The sequence below is a fragment of the Vombatus ursinus genome, unplaced genomic scaffold, assembly GCF_900497805.2.
Source record: "Vombatus ursinus unplaced genomic scaffold, bare-nosed wombat genome assembly UNPS02009835.1, whole genome shotgun sequence".
NCBI lineage: Eukaryota > Metazoa > Chordata > Mammalia > Diprotodontia > Vombatidae > Vombatus > Vombatus ursinus.
Window position 1 is genome coordinate 22,336,870 of NW_020949613.1, and position 24,439 is coordinate 22,361,308.

General features: G+C 40.0%; 1 protein-coding gene and 1 long non-coding RNA gene across 2 annotated transcripts; both read right to left on the reverse strand.

Annotated features, from left to right (window-relative positions):
* Nucleotides 1–2,114: 2,114 nt before the first annotated feature.
* On the reverse strand, nt 2,115–6,252 carry EEF1A1 (eukaryotic translation elongation factor 1 alpha 1). The gene is made up of 8 exons (XM_027852870.1): nt 6,151–6,252; nt 4,692–4,869; nt 4,069–4,248; nt 3,564–3,860; nt 3,320–3,470; nt 2,959–3,215; nt 2,620–2,854; nt 2,115–2,520 (listed from the first exon to the last, which is right to left on the reverse strand). The coding sequence occupies exons 2-8, from the start codon at nt 4,833–4,835 to the stop codon at nt 2,396–2,398; spliced, it is 1,389 nt and encodes a 462-aa protein (XP_027708671.1). The 5' UTR covers nt 4,836–4,869; nt 6,151–6,252; the 3' UTR covers nt 2,115–2,395.
* Nucleotides 6,253–15,260: 9,008 nt separating this feature from the next.
* On the reverse strand, nt 15,261–19,174 carry LOC114036500. The gene is made up of 3 exons (XR_003568332.1): nt 19,113–19,174; nt 16,182–16,307; nt 15,261–15,523 (listed from the first exon to the last, which is right to left on the reverse strand). It is a non-coding gene; the product is annotated as an uncharacterized LOC114036500 (long non-coding RNA).
* Nucleotides 19,175–24,439: the final 5,265 nt, after the last annotated feature.

Sequence of the window (24,439 nt, forward strand, 5' to 3'; positions counted from 1 at the left end):
CAACACACTTTTCTACAATATAGAAGCTGGTCAAATTAGTATCAATACTCAAGACAATTTAAACTGAGTAAAGAAAAAAAAAAACCCATTCAACACAAACAACCAGGTTATGGTTTCACTTAAATAGCCCTAGTGATGTAGTCACACTTAAAACACCTCTAGAAAACCATTTTGCCTATGCAGTTTATTTACAGAAGAAAATGTCAAACTTTGAAAGCACCAGTTGCTTCCCCAGAGAATTTAAGACACTACATGGTTGAGAAAGCATTACACTACAAATATGTAGAATCCAGAACAATTGAGAAAAATCAGTGAGCTATTCACCCCAGCCACCTTGGCAAGTTACTGAGCATGTTTTTAAAACTAACCTATACACATTGTGGTGCCAGTTAAACTTGTACTGACCACATAAAATCATTAGGGCAAATGACTTATCAAAGTGACAAACATCCTAAGCAAATTCCATTTGTCCATGTATGTGTGGCAATTGCACAACTGAGGGCTGTGAGGGAGGTTAGAGGGGAGTTAACGTGGTTCAAAAGTTAAACCTTGCTCATGTTACTTCTACCATGGGTCAGATCTTTTACTAAAGAGGTTCCCTAACCATAGGTATCATTATACCTCTACTTAATGCTAATGTATGTCTAATACCTACTGTAAGTTAAATACATCTTTCCAGATTAGATGATTAGCCAAGAACAAACTGTAAGAAGCTACCCCAAACTGAAGAGACAAGTCTTCAAAAATTGGCAATTTTGCTTGAATTGGGCCTGAGCCTTTTTGATTTTATATCAAAATAATATACTGCCCCTAATACAAGTCCTGGCATTTCTCCGATCCACTTCTGGTAGAAAACTTTAAATGTTGCTTCCTAATAAAAATTAAACCAATGGGATTTTGTCAAACTTCAACACAATTAAAAACAAGTCTAAGTATTCCTTCCTTTTCTGCAAAATAAAAAACCCCTTCATTAAACAATGCCACTAACTGTAATTTTGAAAACAGCTTATTTTACACCTTGTGTATTACATTTTTTTCCTAAAGTGCCCTTTCCCAGCTATATTCCATCTTCTTCTACATAGCACCTACCATAGGCTCCCCCCCACAATAAAACATGCACATTAAAGAAAATTTTAAACCCTTAAAAATGTCCACCCAGTATACCTAGCAGTGATATTTAAGGGTTTGTTTTGAGGCAGTTTAACAAAGCTGGAAAATTCCAATATGTCCGTAATGGGGATAGTCATCTTTCAAGGAGGCCAGGTTTCCCCACCTGTCAGATTTATTCTAAAATTCCAAGTTTTGGTTCTTAAAAAAAAAAATGAACTTGAGGTAATTTACTGTAAGAGGTAATGAAACTCCATACAAAGAATGCTAACTTTCAGTGCTAAAATTAATCTTATTAGTTGGGAACTTTATTATTATGACTAACTATATTACACCACATAGGAATAAACAAGCAGCTAATATGGCAGTTTTCTGCTAGTGGCACACCTGACATTCATTGCTTTAACTTAATTCACTAGATTAAGTTCACTACCCCCCCCCCCACAGCATTACTTCTATTTGGCACAATTTAAAATTTAAGAGGTAATGCTAGACTCCAGAGAAATAATTCCCACTTCATTGTTAGTGAATTTATCAAGATGGACAACTACATAAAAATTTCTACAAGACAGTGCCAATTTCCTTAAAAATCCATCTAACCTTACAATTATACCTTTACCAGGTGACGTGCTGGTGTTTAAAGATTGTCTAGCTAGAAAAAGGGAACCAAGCCAAAGGCTTTGGAAGGGCATTTAAAAAAAAAAAAAAGTTACTCTATAGCACTTTCCCCTCTAACCTACAAAAACCAAATACCATTATTTTCATTAAGAGGCAAAAATACAGCCCTAACAAGTCAGGTTAACACATTTTTATCAGCTTTGCCCAAATGTGCAAAAATTTAAACAAATTACAAATTGTTAGGCCAAGTGAACTCACTTGCCCATGTTATTTTTGTGCCCAAAAATTTTAGCAAAGATTCTGTAGCCAATGGATTTGTGCCAGGTTACTTTTAAATGCTTTCCACCCCCACTGAATTCTAATAATGGTTGACCCAAAGAACACACAGGTTTCGCATTAAACTGTTTTAATGGTCTCAAAATTCTGTGACAGATTTTTGGTCAAGTTGTTTCCATTTAAAAATTACTGATTTTAAAAACTAATAACTTAAAACTGCCACGAAACAAATGGTCCACAAAAACATTCCTTTCCTCCTGAAGCTTTTACGATGCATTGTAATCATTAACCAGTCTTTTACTATTAAACTTAAATGGCCAATTGAGACAAACAGTTCTGAGACCGATCTTCCACCACTGATTAAGACTGGGGTGGCAGGTGTTGTACAGAATATTCATTTAGCCTTCTGGGCCTTCTGGGCAGATTTTGTGACCTTGCCAGCTCCAGCAGCCTTCTTGTCAACTGCCTTGATGACACCAACTGCAACAGTCTGCCTCATATCACGAACAGCAAAACGACCTGCATTGGTAAATAGGATTCATTAGTTCTTATCCAGTAGGATGCTAAGTTACTTACTGGTTTTTCTGCACAGGGAACTATTACATGTTAAATACTTACCCAGAGGAGGATAATCTGAGAAGCTCTCCACACACATGGGCTTGCCTGGAACCATGTCAACAATTGCAGCATCACCAGATTTCAGGAATTTAGGGCCATCTTCCAGCTTCTTACCAGAACGACGATCAATCTTCTCCTTCAGTTCAGCAAACTTGCAAGCAATGTGAGCAGTGTGACAATCTAGAACAGGTGCATAGCCAGCACTGATTTGGCCTGGATGGTTCAGGATAATGACCTTAAGGAAAAAAAAAAAATGAACATTAAGGTAATTTTTATTTTTTTTTCTATTCCCCATAAAGATCTGGCTACATTACAACATCAAAATCTTAAAGTTGATACCTGGGCAGTGAAGCCAGCTGCTTCCATAGGCGGGTCATTCTTGCTATCACCAGCCACATTACCACGGCGGACATCTTTGACAGACACGTTCTTGACATTGAAACCAACATTATCCCCTGGCAGAGCCTCACTCAAAGCTTCATGGTGCATTTCAACAGACTTTACTTCAGTTGTAACATTGACTGGGGCAAAGGTGACCACCATGCCTGGTTTTAGAACACCAGTTTCCACTCTACCAACAGGTACAGTACCAATACCTAGTGAAAGTAAAGTAAAACTCATTTAAAAAGCAAGAAAAACAGCACTGTTCTTTGCTTTTCACCAAGTACTCAAAGAAATTTGTTTACATAAAATTACTTACCGCCAATCTTGTAGACATCTTGGAGGGGTAGACGAAGTGGTTTATCAGTTGGACGAGTTGGTGGCAGGATGCAATCCAAAGCTTCAAGCAGTGTAGTTCCATTAGCATTGCCATCCTTACGAGTGACTTTCCATCCCTTGAACCAAGGCATCTGCAAGAGAAATTTTTTAACTTAGTGATTAAAAAACTTCTGTGCATATTTGTATGTTAAATTATTTAAACAAATTACTTATACTCAACTCACATTAGAGCTGGGCTCCAGCATGTTGTCACCATTCCAACCTGAAATTGGCACAAAAGCTACTGTGTCAGGATTGTAGCCAATTTTCTTAATATAGGTACTGACTTCCTTGACAATTTCCTCATATCTCTTCTGGCTGTAGGGGGGCTCGGTGGAATCCATTTTGTTTACACCAACAATGAGTTGTTTTACACCTAGTGTGTATGCCAGAAGGGCATGCTCACGGGTCTGCCCATTCTTTGAGATACCAGCTTCAAATTCACCAACACCAGCAGCAACAATCAGGACAGCACAGTCAGCCTATTAAAACAAGTTGAGAATGCTAAATAAATAAGTTCCCCAAACACTAAAAGCCCCTTTGTTTAAACCAAAGGCCACTCTTGGTTACTAAGTCTAAAGCCCACTGCTAACTCAACCTCTACAACCCATTGAATAAATAATCACCTGGTGCAGACCTCTAAGCTCTACCCTTATTTCCACAATATTGTCCCTAGTCACTTTTACAAACCTGAGATGTGCCTGTAATCATGTTCTTGATAAAGTCTCTGTGTCCTGGAGCATCAATAATGGTCACATAGTACTTGCTGGTCTCAAATTTCCACAGGGAGATATCAATAGTGATACCACGCTCACGTTCAGCCTTCAGCTTATCCAAGACCCAGGCATATTTGAAGGAGCCCTTTCCCATCTGCAAAGGAATGAAAGCTCAAGCTCTGTAACTGGAATTAAGTAAGTTTCCTAGAAAGAAGCTAGTATATCATTTCAATTACTGGATAAAAATAATTTGGCCTTTACTGACCTGGCTTAACTAGGTGACAGATTCCTTAGTTAAGTCCCACTTCCTAAAATATGTGAACTCTTCTCACTACCCTCTCACAGGTGATAAGGGGATCCTTCCAGACAACTTTTCAGATAGTTTAGGGCATAACTGACAGTGGTCAATAAAAGTACTTCTACCTAACTTAATAGTTTATTATCCCATTACAATTTCCACAGAATAATCCTTCAGAACTATGGAAGGTGGAGACCACCCTAATTTTATTATTTAACAAATCCTTGACTTTATAAAGCCATTTGACCACTCAAGTCAAGAAGTCCCAATAGCCTTTCCCCTCAAGACTATATATATACCTCAGCAGCCTCCTTCTCGAACTTCTCAATGGTTCTCTTATCAATTCCACCACATTTGTAGATGAGGTGGCCAGTAGTGGTGGACTTGCCAGAGTCTACGTGTCCAATGACGACAATGTTAATATGAGTCTTTTCCTTGCCCATTTTTGTGGAGGTTTAGCGATGGTTTTCACAACACCTGCGTAAAGACAAAAACTTTTAAAACAGGCTTGTATAAAAAGTCAAATAGCGGGGAGCCTATGACCTCTGAGACATTTGAAGCCCTAAATACTCAAGACAAATTCCAAGCCGGGGTGGCGGCCCCCGCGTGCCAATCCAGGCAACAGCAGCTCCTGCTCAGGCCTCAATCTCCTCCCACCAAGCACACGCGCACCACACTCACACCACACACGGGGCCAAGTCCGCGGGCGGCGCCCCTCCCCCAGGCCGCTGCATTGTCTGCTCCGGAGGGGGCGGGGGCCGCCCTCAGCCCCACGAAGGCTCAGGGCCGGCCACGAAGACTAGACAGGGAGGGGGACCGGTCCCCCTCTTTGTACCGGTGACTCACCCGCCCGCCTCAGCCGCCGCCGTGTCCTCCATTTTGTGCTCCCTGCACCAGGCCCAGGGAGCGGCCATTTTTCAGCTCACGCACCCGCCTGGCCGGACCAGGGGCGGCGGCCCCGGCTCAAACGCCAGCCCCCACTCTTGAAACCCTCTATAACCCAACATCCTAAGGTTGTTTTGCCCACCTGCCTCTGGGATCCCTTCGAGACGTACCGACACCCCCCCCGTTCCCCTCCCCCTACCGCCATGCGGCCCCAGACAAGGCCTAGCCTCTCCCCGGCCTTCCGGTCGCCATCCAGTGCGACCCCGCTGTTGCCGGCGCGCCCCCGCTTGCCTCTCCCCGGCCCCGCCCCTCGAGCCGCCGAGGCCGCGCCACATGTGCCACGAAGTAGAAGCGGTGGGCTCCGGAGCTCGCGGCTCCGCCACCGCCTCCTTTCCAACCAGACACACACACTCGATCTCACGGACATTACAGACACCGCGCGGGGCAACGCCTTCCCCGACCCACACGCTACAGGGCCTACTAGTGGGGTAACGCCCGTTCGCCATTCTGGGGAAAACGACATCTCAGCCCTTACCCAGAAATCACTTATTTAAAAAAAAAAAAAAAAGACCCAACAAAAATGAGGTCTGTGTGTGTTAAGACCGTGAGAAATGTGCGCGGGCGCCGACCCAGCACGAGGCTGGGCAGCGGGGCCGCAGCTCGTGCAGTCGATCAGGCCCAAGCACGAGGCGTGTCCCGGGAAAATTCCAAGGCTCGAAAAGCGCTACCTTTTCATACTCTTAATAGGGACAGAAAAGGGGTGAAAAAAAAAACAGGCAAAAGGAAAGAAAACGGACGACTAGACTCTAGGGACGCCGGAAGCTGCAGGCCTCACGCCAGGCCAGGCCTGGCGGGCGCAGCGTTCGCTCCTACCTGTATTCCGGCGGCAAACCCGTTGCGAAAAAGAACGTCTAGGGCGGCAGCGCTACTTATATACGGTCCTCCCCCTCCTCCCTCCGGGAAGGAGGTGGGGCCAGCCGCGCGTCACCGCTACCCAGCTCCCCCCGCGCTTTAGCCACTCGCTTGGGTTCAACGTGCCCATTCGTCCCCTCCCCCACTAAGCCCCTTCCCGGGGACAGAGGGAAATGTGCGCCCAACCCCACAAGGCGCACGGGAAGACGCGCGCATCCGTCCTTGCCCCGCCCCGCCCAACTCTCTGAGCGGAGTGGGTGGCGGGCAGACTCTAGACGAGTCAGCGGTTCTCACTCAGAGAGAGTTTTACGACGATCCCTAGACTTCCCTCTCGGTTCGCACCCGCCCGCCCCCTCCGCCCCCCCCACGCGGAGGCGAGTCTTTTTGTATGAATTACTCTCTAGTCTTCAGGTTTGGCGTTCACGGGGGTGGGGAGGGAGGAAGTCCATAATCTTCCTCTACCTTAGTGCCTTCTACAGACACTGGCAAATGCAATCGGGCACAACTAGAAACACGCGTTTCCCTGGCCTTAGGTGTCGCTGGGCCCCAGCCAGCTGCTGATGGGGGATGGGGGGAAAAAAGAAAGGGAAGCTAATCATTCACCGCTGGCCCGCTGCTCTTCGGCGCTGGCTCGCACACCGAGACTTGGAAGCTCTCCACCCTCCCTTCCGCTCCCCCCCTTCTTCTTTGCTGGAGGGAGCGGCCACGTGACGCCGGCGTCCCTGGCGGGCGGGCAGCTCAGCCTTCTCCACGCACTTCAACGGCGGGGCAACTTTGTGGGCCAGGACCCTGTAGCCACTTACTGGCAACAAAGGGCCTTACCTTCCGTACCCTCGCTCCCTCCTCACGACTTCCCTAATGGTTAGATAATAAGTGATGAGCCTGCTTTTAAATGTGGGCCTCTTTACCTCTTTTCCTAGGCACATCAATCACTGCCGACCCAGCTTCCCACCTCCCCGTCACTATGGCATCCCGGAATGGCCAATCTTCTCTACCGGCTCATTGGCCTTGGCTCTTGGGAAAACATCCGCGATTTCCCCTAGATACTAGTCTGAAAAGCCACCATGGTTATGCATCTTTTTGTGATTCACCTTTTCCGGTTTCGACATCCATTTCCTTTCTCCCCCTCCCCTCCAAAAGAAAAAAAGATTCAAGGAGAAGATATCTCAAGAGAATGCTTTTAGCTCACTCAGTCCTTCCACGTGACTTGCTGCCCAACTTTGGAAGGAGCTGCGTCTCTCTTAACTACACAAAAGTTCCTGGTCTGCTCAGGATTCCTTCCAGCAAGATGCCATCTAATTGCACGAGTTAATTAAAACCACACACTTTCACTTTCTTCCTGTCCCTGGCTATGACCATGTTTGCCTACATTTAGAATTGGGGATGAGTGAGGTAGCTAGATGAGATTTCTCCAATCTCAGAAGTACCGGCTTTTTGAGTAGATGGGAGATGAAGGCCTGGGGGGACTGCGGGGAGGAGAAGTGTTTAAAAAATTACAGCTTTATGTCTCTGTTTACAGAATTCTAGTATGTGTGTGTTTATATACATATATGCCCATATTTATACACACATTTTTATTTGTATTATATGTGAACATATAAATGTGCTGCCTAACTTTTCATTGATTAACCAGTATTTATTCTTACTAGGCACTATAGGGTTTTTATTTTTAAAGTTTAAATCCTTAAAGTTTAAACATTGTTCCAGCTAGGGATTGAGGGGGAAAAGCGTTATAACATTGGGAAAAATTAAATACTGTATTAAGGGCCTGTTCTGTTCTGTTCACAGCACTGTTGTCATTTAACTCTGGCATACATTAAAAAAAAAAAACTGGCTAAAGAAAGTTTCATCAGAAAATATGTAGCCTTTTCTATAGTGCTCATTTTTCCTCCCCCTTCTTTTTTGTACTATACATTGCAGCCCACACTGAACCAAACACATGCCTTTTATTGTCAGAGGCACTGATGCATAGCAAATGAAATTTTCAAAAAAATTACTATGCTCATATGCTTATGATTTCTCCTAAATCTTGTTTTATGAAAATGTTAATTGATTTCCTGAACTAGATTTTCCTTCCACAATTATCCATATCTGTGCATATCAGGAATGAACTTGGTATCTAACTCACTGGACAAAAGAAGTATTTATAAGGTGCTTTGAAAACTGAAGCACTATATAAATGTCGATTATTATGATGGTCCCAGGCCTTCAGGCAAAGTTTAGAGTACCACCTAAAGATTTTATTATTATCTGTGCACTCTTCACTGGTAAACAGCTCTTTACATCAGAATTTTGATTTACACAAAATTAAAGATATTTGCACTAATGAAACCTGGCCGATATAGGAGGAAGGTGGGAGGTTGTAAAGAAATGACAATGCTAAACAGTGAGGTTTTGCTACTTTGAAAGAGTGTGCTGATCATAGATAAAATCAAAGGAAAATATAATGTAAAGATAAAAATCACTTTTTCAAACAAAACTGTAAATATTCATTATAATGATGATGGTTGGTAAGATGACTAGCTTAAGAGATGTTTCAAATTCTAAACTAAACCAAGTAAACAGGTGTATTTAAATGTGACATTTCAAACAACACATTCTTAAGATTCACTTGAAATAATTGGAATTTGTACATTGATGCTGAATTGTTGTATATTTAGAAGTATGCACCTGCAGTTATTCAAACTGCAATTTTCAAACATAAGCATATCTGAATAAGCACCTTTCCCAAATCTCGGTGTTTATTGCTTCGGTTTAGAAATAAAGGCATGCAAGCACTTGTTCACTAGCACCATGCTGGGCATTGTGGAATTCATGGAGAAAATCAATTAACAGTTCTACCGAAGCTTAAAAAGTCTCTGGGATCCCAGTAACAACTAATCCTGTTTGAAATGAACTATATTCAAATCTCACCTTTCAGCATCATCTCAGCAATATTGCTTTGCTCTTTTCACTAAAGTACCTTAAATTAAATGTAATTAAACTAACAAAATGGGCCAATCAATTTTAATCCTGTTCAGCTGGCCACATGCATGGAAAACAGTGCCTAAATATTCCTCATTGATGGAAATTGAGACCTACGCAAGAACAAAAAGCAAAATCCTGGACCCAGCTAGTTATTTATCCCAATGTATAAACAGATTTTGATTGGAAAGCCAGTGATTGCACATAGTTTTCCATTTTAAAAGACTCCCTTTTAAAGAGCTTGCTTCATTTAGGCCTTAGAGCAACAAGTTACAAAGAGAAATAAATCTCTGGTTCACATTCAGATGGCCCAAGCCAGCTCAGGCCCAATGAGGTGGTGAACACTTACCCTCTGTGCTGAGTACTCTGTAAAAATTTGTTCTTTTCTGATTTTAATCACAACCTGAGTGCTTCAGTTCCTCAATAGAGATGGCTAGGGGTGGGTGTCTGGTTTCGGGGCTTTTGGGAGGGGGGACAGGGACTGTTCTTTCCCAGGCATACTAAATCAAAGGAGAGTAGAGAAGAATAAAGAACAAAAAGGATAAACTGAGTTCATCTCCCCTCTCTGGAGGCGAAGACACATATGTGTGCTACACATTTGGGGAGAAGGGGATGATTGTGTAGCATTCAGAGGTTGGGGAGTGGTACTTTGGTGGGGATGGCTTGAATAATGGTGATGAGTTGGACCGGGGGCGTTCTAACACCCAGGTACCAAGTTCCTATCTCTTTCCCATTTCTTTGTGCTTTTGCAAAGGCACGGGCTAGGGAGGAGGGGCGGGAGCTAAGTCCAAGAGGTGACTCAAGGACGCTTTCTTTTTCTCCTCCCCTCCCAGTCCAGGAAGGCTGGGGTGGGTGGGGCCCGATTGGGGCCATTTTCTTGCCCCTATGGGGCAGGGTCTCAATAAGGTGGCTGCGGCTCGCCTGCCGAAGGGGGACACCTGTTTCCCTGTAGAGGAAACTCTCTCCAGCCCCTCACCCTAGGATGTATACAGAGCGCACAGCGGAAGACCAGGGGAGTGGCCTTGATCTACACCAAAAATCCGAAGGAGGTGGTGGCAGGGACCCAGTCCCGGGGCTTCCTCAGACCCCAGGGAAGCCGAATCGCCCCCCCTCCCCAATCCTACCCCAGTTCTCTAGCCTGTCTGGGCCTGGGCCCATTCTACACACTTCCTTCCTTCCAGGTTTGGGTCCACGTTGTTGGTGAAAATCCAAGACCGGAGAGCAGAAGAAACCAGGCCAGATAAAAAACAAACACGTGGCTAAGGGGAGGAGGGGACATTTGGGCATTACGTCACTGCCACTCCTAATGGATGCCTTCTGAAAGAGTAAAGATATAAATCTTGAGACAAATTCTCCCCCTCCCTTTCTTTTTCTTTCTTCTTTCCCAATGTTATTTATACATAATCAGTAGCAGCATTTTGGTTTTCTAACACTTTGGAACAGATACAATATGCCCTTAACTAGAACATTTAAAATGTTACAGTAACAGTGAGGAGAAGCTTAGACCTTGTTTTGGTTACATACTGACGTATTTTACTTAAATTATTTTTTCCTGATCCGATCACAGTAGTTTACTGTTCTGCAAGGATATATAACACTCCAAAATTATCATTAAGCATTCACATGATGACTTTTGCCTACTGGAAATTTTATTTTTTTTTGTTGAAGGGGATAACCTTCATCCATAGCTCTTCTATATAATTTATGATCTAGTTCTTCAACATACAATCACTACTCTGCTACTATGTCTAATTTAAGTTTTGAAGAAATAAATTGTCTAGCTGCTACTTCGTGTATTTAGCTTGTTCCTTTTCAATTTGAAATTAATCCTTTTAAAAAGTATTATAGATACTGTCAAGCTGGGTTCATGTGTTAATTTAGCTAAACTTTTTTTCTCTTTATTACAAGCTATGGTTTTCTGAGAGGAAAGCAGAGAAGAATATATTGGGGAATGAAGGTGATGTAAAAACAAAAGCTATCAATACAATATTTTAAAAGAGCATTCTGTAATACTAACCTGTTAATCCTAGGAAACTCAAATTCACATTGCAACAATTTATATGTAAGGATTCTATGATCCTTTGGGGGAAAACAATCATTGAAAGTAGATGACCAAAGAGATTAGGGGAAAGAGGATTCTTGAAGACAATAGTAGAGCTCAACAGGTTCCTTATTGCATAGATTTGAACAAAGATGTAATGAGGGCCAAAGCTGAGGGGCCCAGAAAATATGTCAGTAGGATGGAGGGGCACAATTTCATAGTCTTGCCTACGATGTAGGATTGGTCAGTTATAGTGCTGGATTTGGATATCAAGTAATGTTCCTGCAAGCTCAATAGCATAAAGATCAAAGGTCTCTAAGGCAAATCCTGTTTCCTGACTCCAGAATAATGATGTAGTTCCAATGTTTTAACAAAGTTAATTTAAAATAATTCTTTACTTGTCCTTTTCTGTAATATAGACCTACTCTCCTCTCTCAAAGGAAAAGGTGATCAATACCTAATGTTTTTCAATGCTGTGCCCTTGATCTCATCCCTTCTTTTTCCTCTATCTTTCATGTTCTATTGCCTCCTTCCTTTTTACTTCAAACCTGTTCAGATACATCCAACCCCTTGAAAAACTTGACCCTAGAATTTCTGAGTTGGAAGGGGGTATTGATGATTATGTAACCAACCACTGCTCAAGTTAACTTTCATTTATCCTCCAAACCACTACGTGGGATCTGCTTTCCCTAGGACCAGGCATTAAATGCCCAGGAAATACAAAATCCTAACTACACTTTTTTCTAGAGCCCTCTCCCTATTGACAAACAGCATGAATATTCTTTCTTCTTCCGTTTGACAGAATTCTAGCAAATGTAGGTTACAGTTCCTGGTACCATTTCTTTATCACCTACTTTCATTCCTCAACCCTTTATAATCTGTTTTTGTCCCCACTACATTTATAAAAACTATTCTCCCAAATATCAACAGTGATAGTTAACACCAATGGCTTTTTCTTCAATCCTCATTTTTCTTTTTTTTTCGGTGAGGGAGTTGGGGTTAAATGACTTGCCCAGAGTCACACAGCTAGTGAGTGTTATGTGTGTGAGGTCAAATTTGAACTCAGGACCTCCTGATTCCAGGGCTGATGCTCTATCCACTTCACCACCTAGCTGCCCCCAATCCTCATTTTTCCTGGCATCTCATTAGCATTTCACAAAATTAACCATACCCTTCTTGAAAGCCTTTCCTCTCTTGTCATGAGTAACACAGTGCTCCCCTGATTCTTTCTTTTTCCTTTGATGGGTTCTCTTTTTATCTGCCCCTGAATTTAAATATCCTCCAAAGTTCTATCCTTGACTCCTTTCTTCTACAGCAGAGGTGTCAAATGCTTAGCCAGTAGACCTATAGCGCACAAAGCACTCCAGAATGTGGCCTGAACTAGATTAAAAAGTAATTGGGAAATATTTAGCAAAATAAATAAACATAAAGTAGAACATGGGTAAGGTTAACATGTACTTTCCTAAGTCAATATGCTGTTCCAGAGATCCTTATGTATGGTTTGGTGGCCCAGTTTCGCCATGACTTTAACACAGCTGTTCTACATTGCCTTGGTAATCTCATCCACTTCCATGGCTTCAGCTGTTCCCTCTTTTTATATTTATGTGTGTCTAGTTCTCTTACCAGACTGTGAGCTCCATAAGAGCAAAGACCTTTATCTAAACTTTGTGCCTACTGCAGTGCCTAGCACTTTATACAGCATGAACATTTAATAAATGCTTAACAAATTTTTAAAAATGCTCAATAAATAATTCTAGCTTTACCCTTTCTTTCTAGTTCCAGATCTCACAACTGCCTACCATTTACTTCCACCTGGATGTCCAACTGGTGACTCAAACTGAATATGCCCAAAAGTGAACTCATGATTCCATTTACCCTCCAATTCTGAAACCTCAGAGCTAATCTTGACTCTTCTTTTTCTCTCAATTACCATATCGCCCAGTATCTAAGTGCTGACAGTTCTAGGACTGCAATATCATTTATCTTTAAGAAACTGTTCATTAGAACTAGGAAGGACATTAGATGTCATCTCCGTCTAGCAGCCTCACTTCATGGTTTGTTGTTCACAACTAGTAAATGGTAGTCTCAGAACTAGAACTTTACAATCCAGGAATCTTTCTCCTTATATCACATTGTTTAGAGGCTCCTTCCTTCTTCTTTTATTGCAAATTAATATTTATTAAATAGCCTACTATATGCCAGGACTGAAGATGTTATTCAATCATTTTTTCAGTTATGTCTGACTCTTTGTGACCCCATTTGGAGATTTCTTGGCAAAGACACTGGAGTGGTTTGCCATTTCCTTCTCTAGTTTGTTTTACAGATGAGGAAACTGAAGAAAATAGGATTAAGTGACTTGCCCAGGGTCACACAGCTTGTAAGTATCTGAGGCCAGATTTGAACTCATGAAGATAAGTCTTCCTGACTTACGCCTAGCACTTTATCCACCATGCCACTGAGCTAGAGGTACAAAGAAAAAAAGAAAACAGTTCTTGGCCTCAAGGAACATGCATTCTGGAGAAATTTAATTTGTACACAGATTAAATACCTTGTGATTTGAGGAAGGAATAAAGGCAAGAAGTATTGATGTTTCCTATCAATACTTAGTAAAATTCTTATCGGTCTGATTCTCTAATAAACTCAATTTTATTGTTATTTCCAACTAGATTCTACCCGTAGCCTTCCTGAGCTGTGATGATTGCTGTGTACCCTTGCCTGGTTCTACAGGTTTTTGTCCTCTTTCCAATATATACTGCACCCATTATCCTTCCTGACCTGAGAAACTAATCCAGGCCCTTGTTCTTGTTGAGTTTTTTACCTCCACTTACCCTTTCAATCCCTGGTTTAATAATAACAATAACATCTGACATTTACATAGTTTAAGCTTTACAAAATATATTTTTATATCCAATCCTCATAATTCTATGATGTAAGCAGTGCTGGTGTCTTCATTTTAAAACAGAGACTTTAGAGATGAAGTGACTTACTTAGGATTATATAGCTACTATTAAGTGTCAGATACAGGATTTCAACTCATACCTTCTAGTCTCCAAGCCTGGCAGGCTTCTACTATAGCTGGTAACCTCAGCACAATTGCCTTCTTCAGATTCCCAGGTTTTGATCCTTCCTAGAAACCAGTCAGCTTAGTCTTTCTAGGACCAGCGCTTAATGCTTTATATTATCATATAAAAGACAAGTAATTAACAAAGATTAAGTAAACTAGGGATGTGCATTATTCCCCAAACCATTGTTTCCCTCCTCCTCAGAGATATTTATAAATGTAAATACATTAGGGAGGGGGCTTTGCCTCTCTAAAAGTTGCTGGGCAGTGCCAAAATGCAGACTAGGTCCAAGATTCTTAGTTCCAACCCTCATTTTCTCTCTCCAGGAATATAGCCTTAGTTCGGCTTTTTTCATTTGTTTGTTTTAATTTCTTCCCAACCTCTACTCTCCCAGGATTTCCCGTTCCCCACAATATTTCATTGCCACATTCATTTTAATGTACAGATCTGATTATGGCATTCCCCTGCTCTAAAACCAAAACCTTCTATGATTCCATATTGCTTAGGTCACACAGTACAATAGAAAGAGCCTTCATTGGTCCTGAAGTCAGTGTATCAGGGTTCTGACATAAATATTACTGCTGTAGCTTTGGACAAGTCACTTCATCTCCCTATGCCAGTGGTTTCTGATGTTTTTTGTTCCAAGAACCAGATATAACATCACAACAAAAATCTGTTGTAAACCCTCAGGGTAATTTAATATCCTACTTGTAATATTCTTTTAGATTTAGTCATTAAGTGTTTACAACATCAACTTCTGCCCAAAAAAGCTTCAAAGTAAAATGTATAATTATAAAACATGAAATTTTATTCTACTGATAATTATGAAAACTTTAAATATAAAATAATAAAACAATTAAGAATATTTTAAGTAAGACATCCCATGAGAATTGGAAACCGAACCTAACCAGCCTCTAACCTACGGGTGGCTAGAGCCAAACAGAGCACACCAGAGACAGGAGGGTCAGAATTCAAACAGAAGTTTAATTTCAAAGTGAGGGAAATGGCTTTCAAGCAAGGAGACAGATTACACACATGTGCCAGGGCCACACGCCCCCCACCCCTATCGGGGGGATCTGCTTTAGTGTGGTTGAAAATTGATTTATATACTTGTGGCTGGACAAAGTCAAGCATCGTAGTGCAGCAACAGTAGTGAGGCACAACAGCAACAATAAGATAAGGTTGTCTAGTGACAAAAAGTCCATTCATAGCAAAGTCTTCATGTCTGGGCCTGTTGGTGCTTCCCCAAGGTCAGAGACCATCAGTTCTAGAAGGTATACAGAAGGGATTGTTGTTATGCCAAGCTCAGGGCACAGCTTGCTTGCTAGGCCCTAGCTCTGGAAAATTGGGTGTCACCTAATATCTTGACAGAATTAAAATAAGTAATCTAGCAAAACTTTATATGCTTACTATTATCTGCAAGACTTCATATTAAATTTCTTTATTTTACAAATTTTGTTGAAAAAAGGTAATATTTTTTAAAAGAAATTAAGTTACAGCTTAGAAGAGTTCTAACATAATATAATAATGTATAAACTTAATTTCAATGCTAGACTTTTTTATTTGAATAAGAGTTTGCAGTATTTGATTCAACCCCAGATAAACACTGTCTCATTCCGGTTTAGATTGAGTTAATTCCTGTATTTTGATCTACCACAAGAATAATGTGAAAATGTTCATTCAGATAAACACTGTGGGAAATGGTAGGAGAAGTTTACAAATTCTCTTGCTGAGTGCTGGAGATTGATTCCTTTAAATTTTTAGTTACCTAAATCAATCAATGAAAATGAGTGACTAGTTACACTATGAAATATTTTCTAGCTTTTCTTCTGGCTAACAACAAACACTGAATTACATAATAAATGTACTTAAAGTGTGATAGTATATATTGCTTTATTTTTAACAATGTTTATATTCAAACTAACCTTTGTAACCAAAGAATCTCTTCAGAAGTTACTTCTTTTCTTCTACCACTGGCACATTGTCTACATTCTTACAGAAATTACTGAATGACTGACTGACCAGTGTCACCAACTAGTTCATTTGAAAATCTACCAAATAGAAGACAAGTAATTTAAGTGGATAAGTTTCAATCTGAAAACAACCTTAATACTGAAATGAAAATCAATATAAAGTTTGTTTCTGCAGAATGTTTGTGGTGGTCCATAATAGTTTCAAGATGGCTTGTAATACATATGCCCAGTGATAGTTGATTTGAAATAGTCTGATATTTGCTATGCAAGAATGCAAATGTTCCTAACATCTTGATCACATGATTACACAACTGATGAGGTGTGATTATAGACTATCAGAGGGGAAGGAGAGAGCTACTCTAGTACAATGTGCAGAATCAGTTTGCACTTGAATGTCAAATTCTTGTGGTGATTTAGAAATGCAGATGACAGGTTGAGAAATAGTAAGAACACATTGCCCTTAATCAGAAGGCTCAGAGTTTCATGTAATTGCTGCATGAAAACCAAAAGCATTGTATAAATGATCATGATAATTTCAAATCACTACAGAAGTAAATCTATGATGCTTAAAACATGCACATGCTATCATTAAGGGGGAAAAAAAACTATGTGTGTACATATACACACATATTTATAACACAATCAAGCAATTATTTGTTACTTAAGGTGCCACTAAAGAATTTTTTTTTTCACCAAGAACCCTTGGATCATCATTGTAAATTCCCAAGGGATTCACACATCACTAAATGGAAACCATTGTCTTACAGCTCAGTTTCCTTATTTGTAAAATATAGGTGTTGATTAGATGACCCCTGAGGTTCCTTCCAATTCCTTCCAGTATGATCCTTTGAGCCTTAGTCTGGTATTTAGGGCCCTCCATAATCTAGCTCTAACTCATGGTGTAGAAGAGTTATCACGGCACTGGGTTAATAGTCAAAAAGAACTGAATTCAAATCAAGGCTCTGCTATTTTTTTCTTGACTTATTTTGGACAATTTAGCCTCTATGGACACCAGTTTCCTCATTGGTTAAATGAAGAGTTTGAAACTGATAATCTCTAAGGTCCCTTACAGCTTCAAATTGTTCCTTTCTAACCTGATTTTACACAACTCCCTTCTATTGATCTTATTCTCCAGGAGCTAAATTGGACTTCTGGCTATTTCCAGAATGCACCTCTTGATTCTTCTTGCCTCCCAATGCCTTTGTTCATGCATTTCTCTATGCCTAGAATATACCCTACTTCCATACACATTTTTCAAATCTTGTCCATCCTGGGAGGGTGGAAGGGAGAGAAGTTTCTGTTCATTGAAAGCAAAATTATATTAAAAAAGGCTATTGCTTTTGGAGTCAGAAAATCAGAATTCAAATTCTGGTTCATACCCCTGCTGCCTTGGTGACCATGGACAAGTTATGTATCCTTTCTACAGGAGATATTAACAATGTCGTCTTATTTAAACTTTGAAATTCCTAGTATCTAGCATGGTGCTTTGTATGTAGTAAGAGGCTTCAAGGCCTAGCTCAAATCTCACTTTATGCAAGAAGTCTTCTCTAATGTACCCAGACCCTCTGAGTTCTCTTGTAAACTATGAAATTCCAAACAAACTATAAAACACATCCCTATAGGGTGGTGTTTTTGAAGAGATAAAAAAAGTATTTTACAGAACCAGGCTAGTTCTCCAGTAAGCATAGGTTCAATACTGGAACAAAATGAGACTCTTGTACATCATTTAATGGTTAACAAAAAATTCACTTAACCATAGCTAGAGAAGGATATTAAATAAGGATAAGCATGAGGGCATCTCTAATTGATTCAGCTGAGCCAAGCCCCTTGCCTCAATTGCCCATCATAATGCATCAGCCAAGTCTTCTAGAGCACCTTCTTCCTCCCACGTCCTTGAGGCTGTTTTGTACACAGGTGATGAGGAAATGTCCTCTTCAGGAATGTCTCAGTATCTATTAAGATAAAACTCTCCTGCATAGGAGACAGGGATTAATATATTGCTTAATGTACCCCTACTTTCTGTATGACCCTGGACATTTACCCCTTCTGCATGAAATGCTAATTGTTGTTCTATGTAAACAATACTTTGCACACAGTAGGAGCTTAGTAAAGTGTTTGTTGACTTAAAAAAAAAAACAAAACTACCCATCCTTCAAGGCCTAGCTCAAATCTCACTTCATCCAGGAAGTTTCCACTGATGTTCCAGACCCTCTGAATTATCTTTTAAACTGTAAAAGATAAAGGACTCTTATCATAGAATGGTATTTATGAAGAGACAAAAAAGTATTTCATAGTAACAGAGACTTCAGAGGCCTCCCACTCCATACCTGAACAAGAATTCCTTCCACAGCACAGCCAACTAGTGAACATGCAGCTTTTACTGAAGTGTTTCAGTGATGGCTAACCTATTACCTCTACAAGATGTACGTGTTCACCTTTGGAGAGTTGTCTTTGTTAGGAAGTTTTCCGTTTCATCAAGCTCCTATGTGACTCTCTGAAGCTTCTACCCATTGTTTCTCATGGTGTCCCTTGGGACCAAGCAGAACAAATCTAAACTTTTTAATGTGGCAGTCCTTCAAATATTCAAAACAACTATCATAGGATCACAGATTTAGACATAGAAGGGACTTTCAAAGTCACCTAATCCAACTCCCTCATTTTATGGCTGAGGAAACTGAAGCCTGAAAAAGCTAAGTGACTGGCCCAAGGTCATAGTGATAGCATGCATCACAGCAGGAATTTGAACTCTAACTCTAAATCTAGCACTCTCTCTACTGTACCTTATCTGCCTTGAATGTCTTCAGGTTAAATTCTTCAACCTCATGTCATGTTTTAGACAAACAATCGATTATAGACAAGTGGATGAAATTTAAGCTTTCTTACCTTTGGGAGGGGGCCGGTGTTAGGAGGAATGACATGGAGTATTGGAATCAATTTGAAGAGGAAGAACACCTAACCAAAGAAAGTAGAAAGACCTCTGGTTCCATTCCCATTTTCCCCAAACCTCTTTCCCCATCTTATGGAGAAAAGGAATATTTCCCCTTATCATTGGAACAATTATAATAAAGATGCCTAGCTGATTGATTTTTGAAAATAAAAATAGAACCCTCCTCCTCCTAAAAACATGGCAACAGGAAGTTCCCTTGGCCTTTCTACTGCCTAACAATGTTTCCAAAAGATGTGCCATATGGGATGCTATATGGCCTCAATTTCTGCAGAATATTTGAAGTACATTAAAAGTTTGCACTTTGCCTGTACATAGCTACATACTGAGAGCAGCAAAATCTTTGACTATAAAAAATCCTTGTGAAAAATTAATCGGCATTTTTAATGCCTGTACCACCCTTTGTCTTAATCACATTTGGAGAGGAGAGGGAAAGATGTTTAAGAAGTGTATTTTGCTTTGTCAAAGACTTTTCAAAAACAGGGTAACTAAAAAGAACAGAATTTGAATTCTTTAGTTGAAGTTCATATACATGAAAGATTATACTGACATTGCTGCTGATGATTATTCTTTGTCAGATATTCTTAATCAAAGATACAGTATAGTAAGGAAATATTTTCAATTTAATTCTATCTAATCTCCAAAAACTGAACTAGTATGCAAACTTTCCTGTCATATTCATTAATAAAATTAAAACTAGCACATGAAATGGATAAGATCGCACAATTGGAATTTTTTTCTATCAGTTAATAAAAATACAAAGCTTTTTTATAGACTTTTTTTATGTCTTGGTTACCTGTGGGAAATGTATGTCACATAAAATTAGACCACAAATTGTCAGTGTTCCCCTTAGATAACTCAAGAAATCAAAATTTGCAAACCAGAGATTGGGCCTGATCTTATTTTAAAAAGTCATTATAAAGATTTCTCCATTCTAAATTTGAATCTGCAAGTGTATTGCCAAGTGTTTTTTTTACCTAAATTATCATTTAGGGAGAAGAAAATGAGTCCAGAGTTCTTTGTGAATACATTATTTTAGTAATAATTTTTCTTTTCATTACAGTAATTCCTTTTCTTCTTTACAGGGTAACATAAATTTTAAGAAATGAAAAAACAAACAAACCCTGTTCAATCACTAGCTCAGATACATCTATTTCATGGGCATTCATATATGTGTAAGCTCCAGTTTTCCAATGGCTCTGTCATCTCCCAATCAAAAATATTTCCTACAGGGATACAAATTGTACCTCATACATGCCTATGCTACTCTCAGCTACGTCTTTGCATAAATTTAGCACAGGGGGTTTACTCAGCATGCTGAAGATTATCATATTTCCTTTTCATTGCATGGACTCAATCAGATTGATTTCAAAGAACTAAATAAATATTTACCACTTACTATGTGCCCAGAACCATGTGATGTCTAACATTTAAACCTGAGAATAAGAAGACAAAAACAAAACTGTCCCTGCCTTCCAGTAGCTTGCATTCTACTAGGGAAACATAATATATATACAAATAGATGTAGAATAAATACAAAGTAATTTCAGGACAGTGTGTTGTATACATGTACACAACTAAGTAAAGTTAAAGAACTGACAAAAGGAAGTGGGGGTGGGGGTGGTCAGGAAGAGGTAATCCTTGAGCTGAGGCTTGAAGGCTAGAGGTTCCAAGAAGGAGAAGTAAGAGAGCTCATTCCAGGCATATGGATGGATGAGGGAATGTCATTTACCAGGAGTGGCAAGTAAGCTAAGTTGGTGGAAATGTAGAATGCCTGAGGGAGACCGATTTATAAAGAGCATGAAAAGGTAAGTTAGAGTCAGATTGTGAAGGGCTTTAAATGTTACACAGAGGAAGTTGTATTTAAGTTGTATTTTATCTTAGAAGTGTTTTTTGTCATTATCAAATTGTTTCGGTTGTGTGGAGTTTTCTTGGCAAAGATATTGAAGTGGTTTTCCATTTCCTTCTCCAGTTCATTTTACAGATGAGGAACTAAGGCAAACAGGGATAAGTGACTGGCCCCGGGTCACATTTGAAATTGGCCCAGGCCAAATTTGAACTTAGGTCCTCCTGACTCCGGGTCCAGCCTCTATTCACTGTGCCACCTAGCTGCCCCTGAGGGAAGAGACATCTGATGACAAATACTAATTTAATAGTGTCTGGACAGCCCTCTATTCACTGCACCACCTAGCTGCCCCTTAGGAAGCTATTAAAGCTTCCCAAACAAGGAAGTGACTTGGTGAGGCTGATGCTTTAGGATATCAATGGAACAAGCAGACTTTACATTGTTTATCCCTACCTCTTCCCTTTAAATACTTTTTTCAAGAATGCCTTCATTGTTGGTGTGGATCAGTGGTGTCAAATTTAAAAAAAAAAACTCAACTATGCATAAGGATCCCTCCAGGCTGCATAATGACTTAGAAAACCACATATTAACATTATCTAAGTTTCATGGTATTTTTATTTATTTTGTTAAATATTTCACAATCATTTTAATCTAGTTTGGCTGCACTAGAGAATGTTGTAGACCATATGCCTCCCAATGGCCCATACTTTATACCCCTGGTGTAGATTATTCTCATTAAAATTTATATAGATGGGAAAGTAGGCATATGGAACAATAGCTTTTCATATACCCTCATTTGCATTTTTGTGAAGGTAATTATAAATTGTGAGATTTTAGCCATGTTTTTGGATTCTTTCCCTTCTTTACATATCGCAAGAATCAATTCCTGGATGCCCTCAAAATTGTGTTGCTTCTAGTATGGCTTTCCTTAACCTCTCTGAGCCCCAGTTTTCTTATATGTAAAAGGATAATAATAATACCTATACATACTTACCTCCCAGGGTTTGTTGTAGGAATTGAAGAGTATACATATAAAGAATCTTTTAAACCTTAAAGTGCTGTATCAACGTTAGCTAACATTCTTGTGTAAAGTTCCTCTGAGATCATGACATTCAACAAGTGTTGATTATTCAGAATTTTAGAGATGACCCTTGAAAACAAGCTGACAAAATACAAAATCTTGCCAGACTGGTCTAGGTACAGTGAGTGATGCATCCACAATACCTGTCAAATGGACAATGGCATTAAGGGAGAGTTAAGAACTGACGAATTGTGCTTCTTTTTAAAAAAAAACTTATCTTTCCTTTCTCCCTTAATAATAATAATAAGGGAGAAGCTTATCTGTTCTGTTGTTGTTCAGTTGTTTTAGTCCTGTCCAACTCTTTGTGACCCGCTTTGGGGTTTTCTTGGCAAAGATACTGGAGTGCTTTGACATTTCCTTCTCTATGTCATTTTATAGATGAGGAACTGAAGCAAACAGGGTTAAATGACTCACCCAGGGTCACACAGTTTGTGTCTGAAGCCAGATTTGAACTCCTGTCTATTCTAGACATTGTTAAATCATGTAACCCACCATTAACAAGATTTCTTTTCTATGAGTGTCTTAAGGGACCCTGTGCTTTCCAATCCAGTTTAGTAATTTATTAAGCATTCTCTGCTGTTTACCAGGTACTGTGCTAAGTGCTGGGGACATAATAAATAAATAAGACAGTCCCTACCTTCAAGGAATTTACAATTCAATTGTGTGTATGTGGGGTGGGAGGAGGGGGAAAGCAACACAAAAGGAGGCAGGAAGGTGAGAAGGGAGATAAGGGGGTACCTATTGGGGGGCATCTTCAGTGGAATTGAAATGAGGAAAAGCAGCAGAGGCAGATTGAAATGAGCTGAAGAAAAGTCCTACTTCTGCCCTCTATAAAAGAAGGCATTGGGAGAAGTTTTGTATATCCAGGAGGTGTTGTCAGTCAAGGATTGAGTTAGCATCCTGGGTGATGAGATTAGAGGTGATGAGCTTAACCTGGGAGGGGCATCTCCCTCCCACTTACCCCCCACCCCACTTACCTCTGCCAATTAAAACAAGGAAGAGCAGAAGCTACAGAGTGTAGTGAGCACCACATTTCACCAATTCTCTTCAGATATTTTAATAAGCTTACTGTAATCATTGTGTTAACCTTTCCTGAATTTCAGTTTTCCCCTTCAACTTTTCCAGTTCAGAGAAAGCAAATGTCCAATCAGGAATACATTCACTTTTTATATCTGAAAGTGACAGCACACCATTGTTTAATCAGTTGTGAATGGACAGCTTAATTCTTAAAAAATAAACAAAAACAAAACCCAAAGGCAATATGAATTGATCAAACTCCAGTATCCTACTGTTATGATATAAAATTTCTAAGTTTATTATAATGTTTTAGAGTGTTGGGTTTTCTTTCTTTTTTCCCCCCAGTACAATATCTGCTCCATCCCATCATTCCAATACCATCTGTTGTATCTATTTACAAGCTGTTCCTCCAGCACACTCAGAATTTTAAATTTAAGGAAACACCCCCAATTTATCAAAGAAAACTTATCCCTTACATTAATAGCCACCAATGGCAACTAAAAATTAGGCATCTATGACTAAGTGACCTCTTCATAGGTAACTGTGACATTACCTTAACCACCACACAATGGAGACTGTTCCTGGAAGCCATCTTGAGAATTCCAGAAGTAATTTTGGTGGTTTCTTCCACCAACTTTGCAGAACTATCTGTTGTCATCCTACTTGTTGATGTGACCTAAAATAAAATAGATTTACTGAATAGGTTAGTGACATCCATCCTTGACACAGTCATTGATCGGCTAACCCACCCCAGCTGTCATCTGCCAGCTCTTTGAAGCTGAATAAATAGAACCACATGGATCAAAATATAGCCCAAACTGAAGACATTGCTATTGTCTTTGAAGTTTGAGCAGGCTCCCTGCTGAACATCTTTATCTGCTACAATTTCTTTGCAGCCAGGTGGGGAAAGATGCTGTTTTTTAAGTTGTGTGAGCAAGTTGCTGTGTGTGCCAGACACTTAAATAATAGCAGATGTTGTTAGAGGGCAGGTAAAAATAGTTGATGACTGAATTTTTTGAAAAGTATATGTACTAGCATGCATGAGCATGCTAAAATTATTTTTAATGTACTCCATGATATTGGACAAGTCCAGTTAACCTTTCTCTGGTTCGATAGCTATTTCACAAGATTATAACATATCAGCTTTGGAGCTGGAAGGAACCTTAGAAGTCATCTAGTTCAACTCCCACCCCCACCCCTCACTTTACAAAAGAAGAAACAGTCCCAGAGAAGTAAAATGACTTGTTTAAGGATGCAAGTGACAGAACTAGGATTTTAACTCAGGTCCTCTAACTCCAAATCTAATGCTGTTTTTCTGCTAC

What these genes read in the sequence shown, in the direction of transcription:
- EEF1A1 (XM_027852870.1), bottom strand. Translation starts at nt 4,835, where the DNA reads ATGGGCAAGGAAAAGACTCATATTAACATTGTCGTCATTGGACACGTA. An exon ending in TCGAGAAGGAGGCTGCTGAG is followed by an intron (nt 4,249 to 4,691) that starts GTATATATATAG and finishes ATTCCTTTGCAG; the next exon opens with ATGGGAAAGGGCTCCTTCAA. An exon ending in CTCAGATTATCCTCCTCTGG is followed by an intron (nt 2,521 to 2,619) that starts GTAAGTATTTAA and finishes TTACCAATGCAG; the next exon opens with GTCGTTTTGCTGTTCGTGAT.